This window comes from Physcomitrium patens, chromosome 12, assembly GCF_059467195.1.
Source record: "Physcomitrium patens ecotype Gransden chromosome 12, ASM5946719v1, whole genome shotgun sequence".
Lineage (NCBI taxonomy): Eukaryota > Viridiplantae > Streptophyta > Bryopsida > Funariales > Funariaceae > Physcomitrium > Physcomitrium patens.
The window spans coordinates 15188087-15207802 of record NC_143421.1 but is presented as its reverse complement, the minus strand read 5'-3'; the positions used below and the strand labels follow the sequence as shown (position 1 = coordinate 15207802).

Sequence of the window (19716 nt, the reverse complement as noted above, 5' to 3'; positions counted from 1 at the left end):
TAAAATGTACTCTATTTTGCATCATCTTATTTGGTTATTGTGTAGTATTCGTGAGACACATTTGAGTAATGCTTGGTTTTACTATTTGCATTGTGAATCATTACTGTATTATAAATACATTTATAAGCCATATTCGCACATTACTCCTGAACCAAAGGCACGTAATGCTACAACACATACATAGAAAGAAAAGCCGTTATGGAGGAGGCAGAACATACTCAAAATAGCTCGTTCTTAACCAAGAGTAAGTTTATTTATGGGAAGCTCTCTGGATCGCATGGACCCAAGACAATTCCAGTATCCCATTCGATTGAAGAAGTGCAACACAGACAAGGATATAAAAGGAATCTTAGAAGAATCGAGGCGAAGACGGCGATGCAAGAGTAACGAGGGGCGAGGGTTTGATTCACGTCTATGTGAATGCGGGGGATGCAGCGAGAGAGTTATGCGACCCGATCTGAGCACCATATCATCATCGCCATCTTCTCCACCATTGCAGACATTTTTCATTGCAATCGACAATGCGCACTTTGTCCAACCTGACATTATGCCATGCACTGTGGTTTCGATTCTTGCAAGAATGTCTTATGGATTGCTGTTCTAGGTTTTCGGCGACGATTTTACGGAGTGTTCCGTGTCTGTGATTGAGGCTCTGGAGGAGGTACGCTGCTTGGGAATTCGGAGAAGGAGATGTGAGCTCGGGTCAGGGTGTTTCTTTTCCTTGCCGGCTGCTCTGCTTGAGCCAGTTGGGTTGAGCTCTTAGGGTTTGAGTCGGGGTTGGTCTGGTCGATATGATGACGATGGCTTGTTGCGTATGTTTCGAAATGCGGTTTTTAGATTCCTCTGAGCAGATGAAAGATATCTGGTCTGTTTCATGACATGGAAGGGGAGCATTATGTCGTACGATTTGGGTATGCGTCGGCTTCTGGTTTGAAGTGATAGGGCTTGGAAGCATGGGGAGGAGATTTGTGTTTGACGAGTAGGGGATTGTGCGCAGTGGGCCCAGGAGACAGAGTCTGCTTTGGGAAGCATTGCCTTTCGCCTGGACCAATGTGACCATCGAATGTGAGGCGCTGGGGCGGTCTGGTAGCGCTAGCAGTTGTTTTTCTTGTTCTTGGAGGAAATGGCCGGCCTATTCGTGGCCTCATTCTTGCCGGAGTGCCACATTTCCTCGTCGCAGGAGGAGGTGTTGGTGAATCTCGGCGGAGGTTGGGAACGCAGTGGACATTACAATCTTGATGACACTCCCAGTCAGAATTTGCTGCACTCATCGCCCTCGGAGGCTCAGCAGTATTTGTTGGACTTGAATGCTGGGCCCGCTTTGTCTTACAAAGCTGATAGTGGGTCGGAGTCTTCAGAAGACGAAGCTGACATGGGATATACGCAGGAGCCTGTCGAGTGGATTTCTCCTGCAAGCACCCCCCAGACTAGCCCTCAGACTGTTGCAGGCGTCGAGGATGGTCTCGCGTTAGTGAAGGAGGACAGTTATGTTGCAGCATTTGAAAGCGATCGCTCTCAGTCTCCTAGTCAAGATTGGCAGGGGCAGGATGAACAGCCTAGTCCTATACGCCAGGGTCCTGATATGGGCATGAGCGCTGAATTCCTCACTCAGCCCGCCTCAGGAGTAGTGGATTCGCAATTCCCATTTTCTGAAGACCTAGGTGGTTCTGAAGACCTAGGTAGTCAAATTCTTGATCGGAAGACGATCCCTGAGTCGGGTTTCATTGAAAAGCCTTTGTTGCTTCCCACGATCCCAGAAAGCATAAGCAGCCTGAGTGCGTCTCCCACTGCTGTTCCAATTTCTATGTTGGAATCAAGTATTCAGCCCTTCTCCCAACCAGCTGTAGAAACTCAGCCTCTAGAATCTCTTGGTGAATTCCAGGTAATGCTCGATTCAAGTAATTTCTCCCATACTTTGCATTACGATCGCATGCTTTTCTTTGTTTTTTTGAGTTCTCCTCTTCTTGAACTTCGTTAGTGACGCCCGTGAGTTGCAGCACAAGTACGCTTAAAATGCCATCGAGTCTATTGTACGCTCTCCTAGATAACGAAAAAGCTAATGTAGAGGAACTCAATCTGACGCAGCAAGGAAATAAAGGAAACGAGTTGAGTAAATCTACTCCAGTCACAGACAATGATAGAGGAAGCCTAGGGACGGCAGAGCAACATCTGCAAGGGAGGGGAGAAAACGAGCTTCCTATCGACTCTCTGCTACCATCTGGTGATAGAAGGGACTTGAGGTTCACGGAGCAAGAACGGGAAAGACTCATGATTTCCAATGACGTCTCGCATCTAGAAACTCAGAAAGATGGTTCAGCGGTGCCAGAGAAACCGCAGGTGGCCTCGCCAAGCAGCACAGCTTCCGGGTTTGAGAATGGGAACGGGGAGCAGGCGCAGGGAGGCAGTGGTGAACCAGAATTTGTTCCGAGAACTTTGAAACGAGTTTGCTGTGCTGAAGATATGTATGGACAGCGTAAACTTCAGAGAATAGAAGACTCACCAGTGAGGACCCGAATTTTCCCTAAAACGGTTATGGATGTTGTAAGATCTCGCTCCAGGCCATTGTCCGATTCTCTAGTTGATGACGAATGCAACATTCTGAGTATGATAATGAGAACTGGAGTCAGTTTCCCTCCATTTGTACATGAGAAGAGCTCTGTATAATGTTTTTCTTGCATATGCAAGTTTTTACAAATTTTGTAAAATAGTTATCAAGAGAACACTGACTTCTGGTCAATTCAATTTGTGAGCGTCAGTGTCAGGGGAAGATAGTTCATCATCCATCGAACTATCATGGTCAATGTAATTATTTGTAAGTTTTACTTAAAGCTTACTACTTAACAGTCCGTTGAGATAACAAAATTGCAACTTCTTATAACCTCGTGATTGGGACCAGGGAGCAGGTAATGTTATTGTCACTCAGAAATGCAATAGTTGTTTCCTTGTGTATTACTAACTAATAGGACCATCTGCAAACACTTGCTGAGAGTTACAGAGTGTCATGATTGTTTTTGACCTGGAAAGTTGGGTCCTGGCATCATTCGAGAAACGATGAGTGAGAAAAAATCACTTTCCACATGATTTTGGATTCCTACCCAAACCTGCTAAGGATGAGCGAACTGAATGCTGGAATGCCGATCAGTGACCAGAACGTCTGCAGTGCTGAGGACCAGTGACCCACTATACAGACAGTAAGTTTTGGTGCGGACCTCAATGTTTTCTTATGTACTCGACATTTATTTTGCATGTGAGTTGAGTTATAGAAAGAGGTTTTTGGTGCTGGATTTCTACGTGTGAAGAATGCAGACACTCAGGAGAAAAGTACTGATTACGCGAAAGATGAGGTGAAATACTCTTCACATGGGCAACAGTAGTGGACACTAGTGCAGCTCTTTGTGTGCACTTATGATGTGTGTGATTCCTTCCGCTTAACGAACTGTTGTAATTCATACTTGGATTATGTAATTAAAAGCAACTTGCTGTGGACATTGGGCTTAATTGGGCAGCATAAATATTGTTAATTGGTTTGTTAGGAGCAGATATTATCAGGTGTCTACAGTTCATTCAAAGGAAGTAAAATGGTAGATTTATTTGTTGGATCGATTTCGCTGCGTAGATTTCACTCTTCATGCAGGTGAACGTGTTATGCAGCGTACAAGTACATTGGTAGTATACTATTTGGTTGTTTTGTACGCACATTCTGTTCTTCAACTGCATAGGTTAGTTACTCGTTTTAAAGAAGTTTAAGAGGTACTACGCATGATCAACATGTGGTTCAACCGTACGATAGAAAATTCTTTGCAATGACCGGAAAACGCCTCTGTAAAGCACAATTTTTAGATGATAAATACATTTTAATTTCTTTCAGTCCAGTGTCCTATCTAAAATTGTCGTAAGGAAATACACTTGCGCCATGTAATGATTGCCTAAAAGCATGTAACGACTGACAGGAAGCGAATGTTTCCTGTTCTACAGCCGGACTGATTTAAAAACATTGTTGCGTACCACTGCACCTAATGAAAAAGGTGTAGAATCTTCACCAAAGTCTACCACTGAGTAACACCATTTTCTCATTTGACAGGAGTAACTCACATGAAATTACTGGGAAATGATTTGGGTGTTACCGATGAGCAAGTCGATTGTCACGTGATGGCGTAACAGGCAGGAAGAAATGTTTTGCCTCTGCTGCGTCTTAGACAAATAACTATGCCTTTCAGGTCAAGTACCTGAAGGGACAGGTAACCATATGAATTATTTCATTCCAATCCTGAAGAGATAAAAGCCTTAGTCACTTCATGCTCACGCTTGAGTAAATCATAAACTATGCGCGTTTGTGTAGATGTATCCCTCTGCAGTTTTTGGGATTTCTAACCGAGGGTAGTTCACGATTGGTTTAGTGAAGGAAGTTAAGGCAACAGGCTTCTGTCCTGAAAAGCACAGACGACTTTTGGAATTTAGCGAAGAGTTTTCCAGCTAGTGTTGAAAGTTTTATAAATTAACAATGATTCCGCACCATATTCATTTGATGTTCAATTCCAACTTGAAGAGAATCAGAATTGTCTTCGACCTACTCAGCATAGTGCTTATTTCTTTTTATGTGAAGAGGAAGCTAGAGTAACGCCCACATTGCAGATGATTGTCGGAGAAGCACGAGATTCACATTTGCGCTTTAGGCATCTTCAAGATCCAAGCAAGCTATTTTACCCCACTTATTTTATTCAATAGTTCCGGGTCTGCAGAACTTATTGCATGCTCTCCGCAACATCAACGGATACCATGAGTACCTGGGAATTTAATCATTCAGTTTTGAACAGGTAATAAGAAGTGCTTATTTATAACTCTTTGAACTTGTCCATTGGGCTTAATGCTAATAAAACAAAACAGAAAGAACACTGAAAAAAACTCAAAGACGGACCGACTGAACACATGATACTAGGTGACTGATTCCCTCACACATTACCCGATCCAGCCGATAGGTTTGTCCTCGCAAAATTGCGGAACAAATGCAGAGGTTGAATGATTGTTTGCAACCTGATCAATCGGGGCATCTAGATGGGCCATGGAATTGAAGAGCAGACCTAGTCAAGAGGAGTTTGAGTTGAAAGAAGAATCTGAGCTTGAAACAAACAACACAGTTGCTGCGGAAATTTATGCTTGAAGAATCGCGAAACTAAATGTACAGTCAGAGGAGCAGGTTGGCTCTCGAGATGGGTCCACAGCTTACATAGCCGTGTTGAGCCTGTGATTAGCTGAGATGGAGGTCTGTAGAAATGGGTGGGGAAGTTTGAGGGCCGATTAGGATTTTTTAGGAATTTTTAGGGTTTCAAGCAAAAAAAGACGATGACCACCCATGCTAACATGGTTCGTCTGTGTCTCAGCAAGCGGACATCTACTTCAAAACTAGGGTAACGGGATGCAAAGCGTTGCAGTTTGGAGGCACATGAAATTAGTCAATATGATCATTGGAATGCGGAGGCTTTGGGCTTCCCTGAAAAATATGATAGACCCCATTCAGTCAAATCCTTATTTGGTGAATTTCTTCCCAAGGTCATTTTTTTGTGGTTATGCAAGTTTTTTCATAAAAACCATCATGTATAGAATAACTATTGTTATTAATGTTATCAAAGTATAAATGAGATTTTTGGTTGGATATATAGTTATTACTTGAGAAAAATCCAATTATTTCTATTTTCTAATAAATATTTTAGCAAAATTTATTTCTATTTAAAAATTAACAACAAAAAAATAATATAATAAGTATATAAATATATATTTTTTTTTTCACTACACAATAGTACAACTATGTGTCTTCTAGAAATAAAATACTAATTTTGGACTTAGAGGCCATATGGAACCTAAAACACTCAAAAGACTCAAAAGACCTTAGAACTACAAAATTGTCATTTTAATTTAAATTTGAGATTCTTCTAAAATGCATTTTTAGAAATGTAATGTAGGTGGCAGCCAACCTTAATTTGATTTTAGAAGAAAAGAAATAATTATATAAAGTCAATAGAAGAATGTTTTTTGTTTTTAATCTTAACTTCAACAAATAGAAACTAGAAGTCTAGATTATTAATTTATTTATATTTATATTTAGCAATAATTTATTATAAATAATATCAATTTTTTTTTGTAAACTAATCAAAGATTCTATGAGTTTAGCAATACTCAAATTTAAATAAAAACATATAATTTGTAAAATAAATAATGCTAAAGGCCAACATCTAAAAACCAAACAACTTCATATAAAATAAGAAAGTCAAATAAGATTATTCAATATGAATTTTTTTTATTAAAACACAAATTGGGAATTCTAGCTAAATTGATTAAGTAAGATAGATTCACTAAAGTATTAAAAAAATGTTAAAGAATAGACTTAAAGAAAATAAAAATTAAGCAATAGAGATTAAATTTAAATGTGAATTGAATTCCACGTACACTTGGTCTTTGAAAATTAATTTTATCCTATGGTATAAATATTGGTGGTTATCTTGCAAAGTTATCAAACTAAGTGCTTTGCCTTATAAAGATCAATATACAAAGTGACTACTTTATAAAAAATATAATTGAGAGATTACTATCACAATTAATTCTATTACAAGTAAATGACATTGAAATAGTAATAAATAAGCATTGCAATTAAATACAATAGCTTAACAAAGGTGTCAAAAGACTAGAATGATACTAAAATAATAAAATATTTATATTTTTTAAGTTTAATCTAAGGTGCCACATGCTTTTACTTTTTATAAGTCTTCATGTGAGTTCCACAAAAATACATTTTGATTAGTGGAACTGTTAAAAATATGATTTTAGGTTATTTAGATACAAACATATTAAAGATTAGAGAGAATTTTTTACTATTTAAGTATTTTTTAGAATTTAGAGGGGTTTATAAGTTAAAAGACTCTTATTAGAGAAAAAATCATTAAATTGAAATCTTATTAAGTTTTAGAGGCAATTGTCTTCATTGGTTTAGTATTTTTGCTTATTGTTGAGTATTAATGGCTAGTTATTGAAACTAATGTTTATATTAGCTTGCTATCTATCTATCTATCTATATATATATATATATATATATATATTACTTATAAAAACCTATAAATTCTAATTAATAATTAAAAGAAGCATGAAAAAGAACCTCATGTCTTTTTAACTATTTACATAGAAAAATGTTTTATAGTTGATTTAAAGTAATTTTATCACTACAAAATTAGTATTAGTATTGTAAAAATATTAGCCTTAAATTAATAAAATTAGTCCAAATTTTATATTATTATTATAAAAATATTTTAAGTTTTTTTAAAATTTATTTAGAATTTATTAAGAATTCATTTGGAAGTATTTAGGAAATTTTAAAGAAATTTTTTAGACTTTAATAAAAATAAATTTTACCACCTTGAAAACCTCTTATGAAGAATTTGAACAAGATTTGAAGCCCTTGTGAGGTTTTTAGTCTAATTGAGTATTATTAAATACCATCATGATGTCAAAAATATAAAAATGTTAGTTTTACTAGTAGAAAATATAAAGACCAACAATTAATATAATTTACACTACAAATTTTAAGCAACTACTAATTAAGATTACCTTGTAATTTAGATTGAGAGATAAATTTTACCTTCACAATTCACAAATTAAATATTAGCATTAGCAAACCAACTTGGGAAAAAATCTCAATCTAAACTTTTATAAAGGTAAGTAAAGTTCTTCTCTCTTTTTCTTTTTATAAGAAAGATCATATAAAAAACACTTATATTTTTCCTTCATTCTTATTGGAGTTCTACTCTCCTTAATTTGCTTCTAACTTGACTTTTTAAAAGTATAAACTTGTAAAATAAATTTTATTAAGTATGTAGCAAATCTATAACAATCAAAAGATTTTATTGCTATCTAAAAAGTTTTTTCATTTTTTCTTGAAGAAGATATTATATAACTAATTTATTTTTATATAAACTTATTTATTTCTATTTATTTAAGCGATATCAATATATATTGCATTAATTTAGTTCTTATATGTTTACCTATAAAATAATTTATAAAGTAAACTTAAAAATAAATTCTACATTTATAAGATTTGATTTCATAAAATATTTTAAAATACATTCAATACCAAATATTCAATTTGCCACATTAAAAAAAATTCACATATCTAATATAAGATAATATTAATGGCATAAACATTTGTAGTTCACATCTTTTTTTTTATTCAAAACATATAGTGTCTGATACATATTTAACATTAAATGAATATATCCAAAATTATAAGAGTATGAGTTTGTTATTCTACTTATGTTTTTAAATTTACTCTATACTATATAATATAAATTTTTTGTATTTAAAAATAGAAAACTTATTTATAATACTTAAGAATTTTAACTAATTATATACTTCTTTTATTCTCTTTTTTTCTCTCTTCTTTAAATTGGAGTCTAAAGATTAGCTTAAATCAAACTTAATTACTTCTTTGACCAACCTCTTCTTCTTATCTTAAATTTATTAAAGATAAAAACAAAGTTTTTTATTTTTTATCTATCAAATAGTAGTTATCTTATATGAAAGTATAACAACTTAGTTTCATGTCCTTTTAGTTTTTAGATACATTTTAACATTCATTCATTTTTTTTAAAGTTTGGAATAAACAAAGAAAATAAAATTTTAGTAATATATTTTTTTAATTATTATATTTTTACTCTCTGTATTTTTGGTTGCAATTATTTTATGCTAAATCAGCCATATTAACATTGCTTCTTTTTAAGCTCTTCCCATAAGTTAATTATCTTTGTTATTCAAACATATTCTTTTCCTCCAATATCCTTCTCTATTTTAAGATAAATAGACTCAAAGATAGTTGTGTGGATCTTATAAGTTCTTTTCTGAGTTTAGTAATATATGTCATTATTATTTCTTCTCTAAATTTCTATTTATATATTGATATATTAAAACAAAAATTAACATTCTATAGAATAATTAATTTTTTTGAATAGTCATTTTTTTTGCACAATAATATTCACAACATAAAATATTCAAAAGTAACCACTTCTAAATATAAAGACATATCATCTTTGAAAAACAAATGTTTTCTTTTTAGTTTTAATTTTTTTTATTGCTATATTATTCAAAATTAAAATTTTTAACTAAATATATCCAAATTTTACTTTTTTAACATATATAAGATATGTTTGTTTTTTTAATAACCACTATAGAATTAAGAAATTTAAATATATGTAGAATATAGAGTATGAGCCAATGAATTGACTCACTTGGATATTTAGTATAAAAAATGCACTTATTGTGCCTAAAATTACAGAATTGGTGAGTTAGTAGTAGAATTTTTTGAAGAAATAGGAAATAGATTGCTAATAGCAGATATGCAACATAGGATAGAATTTATTAGGACAAAATTCCATGATGAATAGGTTTTTGTAGCTAACATTAGATGATGGCCAATGAGAGTACCTCTTGTTGTCAAAAGAAAGAAAATATATATATATATATATATATATATTAATAATTATTTGAAAAAAAATATATACAAAATATGAACAAATAAAAAGATCAAAAGAAGTAGAAGGGGAAGAAAGAGAGGAGAAAAAGGAAGAAGGACAATAGAAAAAGAAAAAGAAAAAGAAAAGATGATTAAGGTGGCGAGAGGCTGCCCCTGAATGGCGGCAGCCTCCTCGTCGATAGGGGGGTCCGGCGGCCCGGATCCCCAAATCTCTTGTTTTTTTTTCTTCCTCACGCTTCACGGTTCCGAGCGCTCCGGAATTTTTCCATTTCCTACACGTGGTGGGGGTATTGCAGTGGTAGGGTGCTACAAAACCCTGAGCATTGCAGCGGCGTGTTTTCTTGGTGGTGTTGAACTGGGAACAGCGGCTCCGACGTGGGTGTGGTTGTTGCTGCGATGGTGTCGCAGGCTCACGATCTTGCACTCACTCTAGTGGTTCTACAAGTGGCATGATCCATTTTTCTTATCGTCATTTCCTTTGTTGGCTGGTTCCATCCCCGAGGTTCAAGCTGGTAGACTCTTGCGATGCTGTGCATGGCAGCATCCTTTTTTTCTGTGGTCAGGGCAAATTAGCTCAGGGCGCATGGTGGGTGAACCTTACAATAGCAACAACATTGGTTATTGACGAGGAGGGCTTCAAGCTTTATGATTGGGGATCGCGGAAGTCCTCCGTTGTTCCATCGTTGATACATTTAGATCACTCCGCCCTGTAGTTCACCGCAGCCAATTTTTTCCTTTTTTCCTTCATTGGTTTTTGTTCCATTCCTTGTGAGAGGTGCTGGTTCCAAAGGTGGCGATTGACTACTGGTGTTGTGCCTACGGCCTCGACAAAATTCGCTTCTTTGGATCGAAAAGAGGCTCGTGTTGGAATGAACCAGGAACTGCAGCCGAAGAGGAGGGAGCATGATGTCGTCGTCGTCGAATTAGCAGCGAGCACATCGGCGATGTTGGTGTTCGCAGATTTTGCTTCCCCGGTCGGATTTCACATCCAGAGGAGGATGGATATGTGTTGAATGGCGCAGGATCATCGTCGTCTTTCTGCCTTGCCTTCCGCTGCTGCCTACGCTTCGCACGCCCCACCCCCTAATTGCCATTCCTAAGGACAAGTCTTGTAGCCAACGGCCTCGACAAATTCACTTCTTTAGATCGAAAGGAGGCTCGTGTTGGAATGAACCAGGAATTGCAGCCAAAGAGCAGGATCAGGGGAGCCGGAGGAGGAGCGTTGGTTCCATTTGACGACTTCGAATCCTCATCAAAGCAAAGCGAGAAGGAGTTCGCAAGATCGTGTTGGAAGAAATAGAGCACCCTGTGGAAAAACCCAGAAGAGACTCGTCCTCAACGTCTGGGTCAATAAAATATTGCAAGGTGATTTCAGGATGCATAGAAGATCCTAGGTCCAGGAAGAATCAATTAGGGTTGATAGGTTAGAGTTTGGATGAGTTTTATTGGATGAATTATTTCAATCAAGGATGAATTCTCCTTCACAGATGATTTTCTTTTCTGGATGAACTGGATTAAAATTAATACAAACAATAATAATAATAACAATAGAAATAAGATAATTAACAAAATAATAGGAAATTTTCATGGCATTAACTTGTTGACTGATTTATCAATATGAATGTGAATTAGTTATAGAGTTTTGGCTTATTTGCTTGAATCATTTAAGAAGGTTAAAGAGTGATTTGATTAGAATTTAATTAATAGCTATAACTACTAACATTCACAAGGTTAATTCACTCAGTTTGAATTGGAATAAGTGGAGGTTTATTTGGCTCACATAGGGCTTTATCTTAAGAATTATTTAATTTGGATTTATCTTTATTCTTTCAAAAAAATATAATATTAATTTAATAGCTAAACTAATAGGATGTATTTTTAATTTTTTTTAATGTAATTATACCAAGTTTTACACTTGCTATCTTTAAATTCACAAACTAATATTTTTACATATTAAAGAGGTATTTGGATATAATTTTTACTCCAAATAAAATTCAGTTGCCATTTTTTTTAAATTCTTGTTTTTTTAATATAATTTTTATTTAAATAAAAAATTAGTATTGCATTTATAATCTGTTTTTCCAATAATATTGTCATAGGCTATTTGAAATTATATTTTCAAAATGTTCTTCTATTTCATAATAAAAATATAGATCCAAAGTAAACTTGGCTATTACAAATGCTCATATTCTATTATACTGAAAATTATAAGTTATTGATTAAATCTTTTTTGTAGTTTTCAATGATCTAATCTGAATAGATATAATAAAATAGTAGAATATTAATTGTAGGAAAAATATCATTTGTACCCCTTAACTATGTTGAAATATCATGAATACCCCTGAATTCTTAAAAATAGTAAATATACCCCTCACTTTTGTGATAATTGCAAATTGATATATTTTTTTTCATTTTGGGTGAATCCAGTGCCCAAACCGCATGCCGCCGGCCCCGACTTTTTGCCCCACTAACCGGCCCCTACCGTGTCCCTCCGTTACCTCCGTTGGTGGCATCAACACTCCGCCACCTGGACGATCAAGCCCTAATGCCACAGCTCGTGCTCTGATGCTTGCATGGATTCCGATGACCTTCTCCATCGTTTCTGGGGGAGCTCAAACAATACAAACTACGAGACAAACGATACGCAATTCAAATCCATATGAAACTACACCCCAGAACATAATTTTTGAGCTGACAATCAACTACAGTAATCGATCCTCCAGCTCACAGCGACCTGCAAGATCCATTCCCTGATGCAAATGGTGGATGCACAGGGAATCTGCAACTGCTAGTTTAGATTTTTATTATACACATGATAATCTGGAGTTTTCGTTCGTTGTTGTGTGGTGGTTTTGAAGTGGCTGGGCAGGCGGAATGAAGTCCGGTAGAGGGTAGCTGCTCATCGATGGGCAGGGAGATGTGGTTGTTGTTGTTTTGAGCGCAAGCTCAGCTGGTGTTTTCCCTTTTGCCTTATACATGGCGTTCTTCACTCTTGTCACTTTCTATTAGCATATGACGACGGCCGTGATCATCCTTTTAGGTCCACTATCACGCTCTGGACCCCCACAAGCATCGATTCGCAACCATTTTTCATGAGCAAATGAACAGTGTTCCAGCAGCACATGGAGTCTGCTGCATAGCGTCCCCCCCCACATGACCCTGCTGCTGGTTTAGATGTGTTCACATTTGCATTTCTGTTTTCATAAATGTAGAACATCAAATAGTGTTTGATACGACAGGAGTCCCTTCTTTGAAACTCTGCAGTGTCTCATCTAAAAATTTGTGTCTGGCGCAGAAAATTTTGGAAGCCTTGACAATCATCCTTGCTTTCTTCGAGGTTTACCTCCTGTCGTTACAAACAGGCTTCTTCGGAACTAGCGATGATGGATATGACCAATCTAGGGCTGCGAACGCCAAAACCGGTATAACATATGGCACACCAGTTGCTGCCTCTGTCTAACCTCAACGTTGGAATGAACCAGTAGAGCGTTCTGATAGGGGGCCGATTTTCACGATACCCGTTGGCATTACATTTTGCAGTCCATTTGTACTAATACTCCGTCGTAGAAAAGGGGAGAAAATTGTAGGCAACATAGTCAGGCCATCCTGGCTATGGAGGATGTCTCCTAGTTTATGCTATAGATTCCCCTACTCTGTATCATTTGACCTTTAATTCATGAAACTGTTTTTCTGCGATTGGTGTAAATGTTTTTACCTCGTCTGTTATAATCCTTGAACTGTCAACGAAATGGAAGATAGCTCCCGTTTTTTCGAAGTCCTACACAAGCCTCCTCTTGGCTACCTGTTCTTCACTCAATTGGCACACGCTCATCATTTAATGCTGAAGGTACGTATGCATGATATGTCTTTTGATTCAAAAGACTAAAAGGGTAGAAGTTGTGGTGGCCCTAGTGATGTGGGTTGAGGTGATTACAACATCAGAGCCTTGAATTAGAGGCTGATTTTTCGCGCTGGGGTCGTCATTCCCAACATATGCTTTTTATACACAGAAAATGAGCACTGATATCACTAGTACTTGATAATGTGACATTGTAATGTTCCAGTAAAGGACAATTCTGTCGATTGTGAGGGGAAGAGTTGCATCGAAGGGCGCAGAGTGGTCTTTCGCAAGGAAAAGCGGGAGAGAGAGAGTGTGTGAGACGAGTGTTGGCTTTGGGGTGGAAGGCGAGTGAATGGCGTCGTGGAGTGTGTAGCTTGTTTCATAGTGCTTGGTTACTTGTTCATTTTGCCTTCTTTTCCATTTTAAAAGAAAGTAATTTCTGTCTCTGGAAGTTGGAAATTCTTTCCCAGCACTGGTGTGGCTCAGCCTCGGTCTTGCTGTTTCGCGATTGAAGTTTCACTGGAAGGTTCTGCTTTAAGTTGCAATACATAATACGCTACTTTGAAGACTGACTAATGGCCCTTTTTCAGCAGTATACGGAAGGGCACCATGGTAATAGTAATGCTTTATTTCACAAAATACATTGAGGAGAATTGTTAAAGGCGCAATGTTCTTCGCAATGCCTAACAGCTTGACGTGTGTGCAGAGGTTCAAGGTGCTTAGCTTGGCAATCATGTCATCAAGAGATTTGAAGCATTGTAAATTGTTCCCGATATTACATTGATCACGTGTTTGCATATTCTTGGATGTTTTATATATAACCTAGATGATGTTCTAGAGATCTAGAGATACCCAAAGAAATGAGCTATGTATAATGGTGATATTTAGTTTTTAGTAAAATGACGATATGATGATGCCTGGAGGGATTAGAGGTAGTATGGGAACTTTGGGAGAGGGCCCAAGAACTGGTAGCGGAGGTGTTCATGGCAATACACATGATTTAGATGGAATTACAGAGTTGGGTCGTCTTCTGAAAGGGCGAACCCGATTTGATAACATTTTGAACTCTGGACATGTATTGCAGAGGAGTAGCAGTGCTCCTCCCAGCGTGGAGGGGTCATTGACCGCAATGGGTGGGTTTTTCGACATGTCCACCCTCCAATCAGGGGAGAAGGACGTATTGGATGCCGAAGAAGCGCAGCGCGAAGATCCCTAGTACCTAAAATATTAATACAGTACCATCAATCTGAATCCGAGATTGCCTCCACCGTTGATATCATGGAACAACCATCGGTTGGCGCAGAGGTTGCAATCTGGAATGGGGGCTGGGGAATTTGGGGACAAGAAGAAATTGCGATCGATGGACGACAGCAGCAGGAGGTCTTTGTTCTCGAGCAAGCCAGTATTGCCAACACACAAAGAAGAGCCAGATGTTCCAGAGGAGGACAATTCACCAATGAGCGCCCTTGCGAGGACGGTATCTAGCGACTGGGCAGAAAGAGAGAGGGGCGATGGGTTGATGGGTTAGTCATCTGGAATGGGTCCCCGTCCCAAGAGTCTTGTGGATCTCATTCAGGTACTTGAGCTAATGCAGCTGATCCAGAGTTTCTCTGTGACTGGTTGATCACAGTTTGGTCTCTTGTGGTGCAATGGGGTTGAGGTAACAGAGTGGATGTCATGTATTTTAAGGTTGATTGTGATTGTTGAGTTTTTTTGCCTTGACGGATAATTATAACTGTTATCTGCGATGATGGGGCAGGAGGATTTCTCTCGAACGCCGTCGCCAGTGTATCATTTGTCTCGATCGTCAAGGAGAGCCGCAAATGATGAGAACGAGGCTGCCAATGCGGTGCTGGACCTGCAATTAGCTCATTTGCGAGAGTCGGCTGCGGGGGAGTCCATCGCCGTCATAAGTGGAATGGGGTCTCGAAATACGACTCCTGTACATGGTGTGTCGAATCTGCACCAAACTTCAGGACCCGCAGCTCCTGTACCAAGAATACCTACACCTGACATTCCACTTTCAAGCACTGTCTGTTCGGCCAGCCCATATTTGGCCAGGATGGGTGGTGTATCAGGTAGACTTAAAAATTTCAGTGTTTTAGATGGATTATGCGTTTGCTGAACAGATCGTCTACATTGACGTTGCTGGACATTGTGTGCGAGTTTGTGAGGTAAACTGTTGAAGTTTTTGCTTCAGGACTTCCTGGTGGAAACATGTCTTTTTCGAGTTCCGATTCGCGGAGCCCGGTGCTGGGTCGTGCTTGTAGTGCCAGTGCTGCGGATTTTGCTCAGATTCCAATGCAGCTGAATAAGACAGCCAGAGCAAGCAATGCGGATTTCGAAGCAGCTCTCAAAGGGTTGAGCATGTCCGATATCCATGGATCTACAGCTGCTCGCGAGGGAAGGGAATTGCAGCAACGGCAACAACAGCAGCAGCATCGGCAACGGGCTCAGACAGCTGCTCATGTGCAGGTCCAATCTCAAGCAGCCCAAGTGAGCCGCACGGATCTTTGTCTTTGCTGTTGAGATTATGATTTAGTAGCGTATCTGGCTGCTGCAGGACATGTACAGTTGGTGTCTACTATGTCCAAGTTTTTTCCTAGGTTCAGTTTATAACCTAGACTTTGATATGTGGGTATAATATATTTATATTTATTTATATTTATTAGTGAACAAACATAGAAGCAATGTGAGAATCTAACAAATGAGTCAAAACTTGTCTCTATCTTTTATCAATAACACCCATCAAAATTATAGACTAACCATTGATGATATAAATCAAAGAAAACAAGTTTAAGAATTAACTTATAGATTTTTTTTTTAAACATAAGAACCAAAAATTAGAAGATTCATCTCAAGAATTGTCATTTGCCAAATTATCAAATCAAGTATTTAGATTGTCTCAACTTAGAAAATATTGCAACTATGATTAAGATCTTTGTGAGAGATATGCTCTTTTGAAATAGATGGCAAGATAAAATATGTTTGGTACTATAAACTTGGAAGAGACTTCTAATGCTTAATAATACTATTGGGGGTGGTTACTATACTTGATAGAATACAAAATAATTTGTTTGAAGGTAGTTATAAAGGCTTCAATAATAATCATATAAGTGAGTGGTTTTTTGTTCTAATATAGAATATTATCAATGGTCAAAGGGACCTATCAATCACCTTTGTGCCAAACAAATATCAAAGTTTGTTACCAACACTATTTGATGGATCTTAAACTTTATTAACTTATAAAAAGATTTAATAACTCTTTGTAGAACTTATTGCCCACAAAGAGAGATAATATTACAAATATATAGAATTATTAGTAAAATTATTAAATATACTAGTAATTATATATATATATATATATATATATATATAATTTGATCAATAAATTGACTACATATTGTACATATTATAAGTTGGTTATGTAGTGTATTTATTGGAAACTTGCCTTAAAATTTAGGAACTTATTTTGTAAGTTGGACATGTGTCATAAAACATATAGGGTGTTGTCATATAATTCCTTAGTTAGATAATATATACAAAGGCAAGAATGAAGCCTTATTCACTCTTGTTAACACCTTTCTTGTTTCTGGTCTAATTTTAAGAGTCTTTAGTCTTCTTGTTTTTGGTAATGTCTATTCTAATTTCTTCTTTTATATATATATATATATATATATATATATGATGTACATCTTGCTTATTTATTTAAATTCTTTGAATTCTTGTCTTTAATACTTTTTTATATTAAAAAAATTATTTGCTTAATTTTTTTTATATTCTAATTATCACTAAATATCTATACAATCTCTTTTAGAAGATAGTCTATTAAATTACTCAAACTATAGTGTCAATGATAATTTATCATATTTTCTATTGATCTTTTAATAAAACTTGTAATATAACTAATATACTAGAAAGAAAGTAATTACCACATTTTCTTATTGAGATAGATAGCAATTAATAATTTGAAATAGATGAAGTCTTAGATGTGAAGCAATTCTAAAACAAATTGGAATATCTTGCATATTGCAAGAACAAAACATTATTGAACACATGTAAGAGCTATCTAAGAATCTTATAAATGCACCAAAATTACTTTTTATCTTTTATTGAAAAAATCCATAAAAACTAAGAATTGATTATTTATAGTAAGTTAGTATCAAACAAAAAAAAGGTTAAAGATCAATTTTTAGAACTTCTTTCTAGAATGGAGATTCAAAACTTACTAGATTTATTTGAAGAATTGAAATTTGCAAATATCTTAAGATAAACTACTTATATTTTTTAATCTTACAAACATAAAATTAATCATAAAGATCTTCAAGAAAGTTATAATTTATTTTTAAAAAATTACAAAATATCATTTATATGATTATTATAATTTTAAAAGAGAGTCTTAATGTATAGACATCTTATTAGAGGTAAATTCTATATTTAATAGCATCTAAAATATATTATTTGAAGGTAGTTTTAAAAGTCTAAATTATTTTTAAATAACTAGTGGATTTTTTATTTGAATAAGAAACATCAATAAAAATTCAAAAGACTTATTAACTACTTTTTTGTACGTCATAAATAAAAATATTTTATAATATGATTTGATAGATTTTGGACCTCATCAACTTATAGAGCAACTTGTGCATTCTTTATTGAAATTTGATTTAGAAAGAAGTAAAATATAATATTCTTATATTACTTAAACAAATAAGAGTAAGTAGAAGCAAGTAGAAATCTTTAGAAATATATTAGGTAGATAAAATTATCTTTAAAAAATATCACTAAATATTTTTAGCCATAAATTAAATCTTTATATTCTTTTAGATATGCCACATAGATACATAAAACATTCTTAGAAGTTTTCTATTTTTTAAAAAAATCTATAAAAATAAAAAAATAACTTAGATTCTTGAGCTATCAACCTTGTGGTTTTTAAAAAGCTTTCACATGGTATTATTAGTAGATAGTATATATAGAGAGTTGAAATTAAGTCCATATTTAATTGTTTTTCTATATCTTTTTTACATTCCTATCTTAATTCAAATTTTTATATATTTTTTGTTTTAAGCAATGATATTTTAATTTTTTATTATTTTTTAATTTTCTTGATCTTAATAATATATAAATGTGTTTTATTTTTAAATTTATATCTTAAAATATATTCTTCATACAATCTATGTCTAAATTTATATTTTTATATTAGGATTTTTAAGTTCTCATATTACATTTTGATTTTAAAAAAAATTGATTTTGTCTTACTTGGCATGTGAGACTTAGTAATCAATCTATATTTATTCTATGGATTTAATTTATAAATTTAGATCTTAAAGAAATATTTATTAAAAAATATAATTAAAATAATAAATATAAAATATTTATATATTTATATATATTTTGAAATACATGTTATGTATATATATATATATATATATATATATATATATATGTATTTATTATGCTAAAATAGATTAGCAACTTGGTTGTTGTGTACTTACTTGCAAGAATGTGGTTCTAATTATTATTGAGTCTTTTAGAAGTAGTTTAAGACAACTTAATTTATATATTAAATGGTCAATTTGTAATTTTATAATTTTTATTAATTTCTTTTCTAATGTATATAAGTTGTCTATAATATATAAGGTTGATGCTAATAGAAATTTCAAAAAGACTAGTTGTCTTTTTAAAAATAAGAAATTAGTTAAAATGGTGCTTTTTCCATTTTTTTGCTCTTTGCTCTATAAAAACACTAATGTAAAATAATTCAAAGAATTCATGCAAAATATAATGACTTATATTTAGCCAAAGTTAACACAACATGACAGCTAATAGGCATAGGTCATACTTGGACAATAATTTTAGGGGAAAATCTATCTAGATATTTCCAATTTTTTATTGGGGCTTACGATGGGTTTTTCCACCTCGCCTTTTCTATTCTATTTATGGAATGGGTCCACCCAATTGTGTCCACAAAAAAAAAAAAAAAAAAAAAAAAACCTAACTGACTGATAAGTACACCTGCAAGAAGTACTGCGTGCTATGATAAAACAAAAAACCAGAGTTGTCTTATTTACTTTCTACTTGATGTATTCGGATATTGAACGTGTAAAGAGCAGGTTTAAAGAGAAGAAGTATTCGCGAGTACTGGGTTTCCATGTCATCAACCGACTGCTGCCGTCTGGCCAAAAGTTGAAAATCAGCAATTGACTTTTTACACAAAACTAACACTCCTCTTGAAATCTTCAGATACTGTGAGTGCCAGGTCTCGCGATCGGCCCCACGTCCATTGCTTGGGAATTATCGCATCCAGCTCCTACCGATGACATGTCCACGCTTCATGCAGCCAGTGAACTTTCGGTGAGGTGGG

At 35.1% G+C, this 19716-nt stretch overlaps 2 protein-coding genes and 1 long non-coding RNA gene across 4 annotated transcripts; all 3 read left to right on the top strand.

The window, feature by feature from the left end:
• The first annotated feature begins 237 nt into the window (after positions 1 to 237).
• On the top strand, positions 238 to 2878 carry LOC112290067 (uncharacterized). 2 transcript variants are annotated; one of them, XM_024536021.3, is made up of 3 exons: positions 238 to 661; positions 998 to 1882; positions 2086 to 2878. In XM_024536021.3, exons 2-3 carry the CDS (start codon positions 1124 to 1126, stop codon positions 2662 to 2664), a joined length of 1338 nt encoding a protein of 445 aa, XP_024391789.1. In that variant the 5' UTR covers positions 238 to 661; positions 998 to 1123; the 3' UTR covers positions 2665 to 2878. The 2 variants fall into 2 exon arrangements, with proteins under 2 accessions (XP_024391789.1, XP_073394076.1); XM_073537975.2 differs by having other exon boundaries at positions 238 to 702.
• Positions 2879 to 5071: 2193 nt separating this feature from the next.
• Positions 5072 to 5652, top strand: LOC149988056 (uncharacterized). Its single transcript, XR_016505863.1, has 2 exons — positions 5072 to 5194; positions 5379 to 5652. It is a non-coding gene; the product is annotated as an uncharacterized LOC149988056 (long non-coding RNA).
• A 9450-nt stretch (positions 5653 to 15102) lies between these two features.
• On the top strand, positions 15103 to 15984 carry LOC112289940 (uncharacterized). Its single transcript, XM_024535700.3, has 2 exons — positions 15103 to 15430; positions 15553 to 15984. Exons 1-2 carry the CDS (start codon positions 15103 to 15105, stop codon positions 15879 to 15881), a joined length of 657 nt encoding a protein of 218 aa, XP_024391468.2. The 3' UTR covers positions 15882 to 15984.
• Positions 15985 to 19716: the final 3732 nt, after the last annotated feature.

Coding starts and splice junctions, on each gene's coding strand:
- LOC112289940 (XM_024535700.3), top strand. CDS start 15,103: ATGGGGCAGGAGGATTTCTCTCGAACGCCGTCGCCAGTGTATCATTTG. Junction 15,431..15,552: donor CAGGATGGGTGGTGTATCAG/GTAGACTTAAAA, acceptor TTTTTGCTTCAG/GACTTCCTGGTGGAAACATG.
- LOC112290067 (XM_024536021.3), top strand. CDS start 1,124: ATGGCCGGCCTATTCGTGGCCTCATTCTTGCCGGAGTGCCACATTTCC. Junction 1,883..2,085: donor AATCTCTTGGTGAATTCCAG/GTAATGCTCGAT, acceptor AATCTGACGCAG/CAAGGAAATAAAGGAAACGA.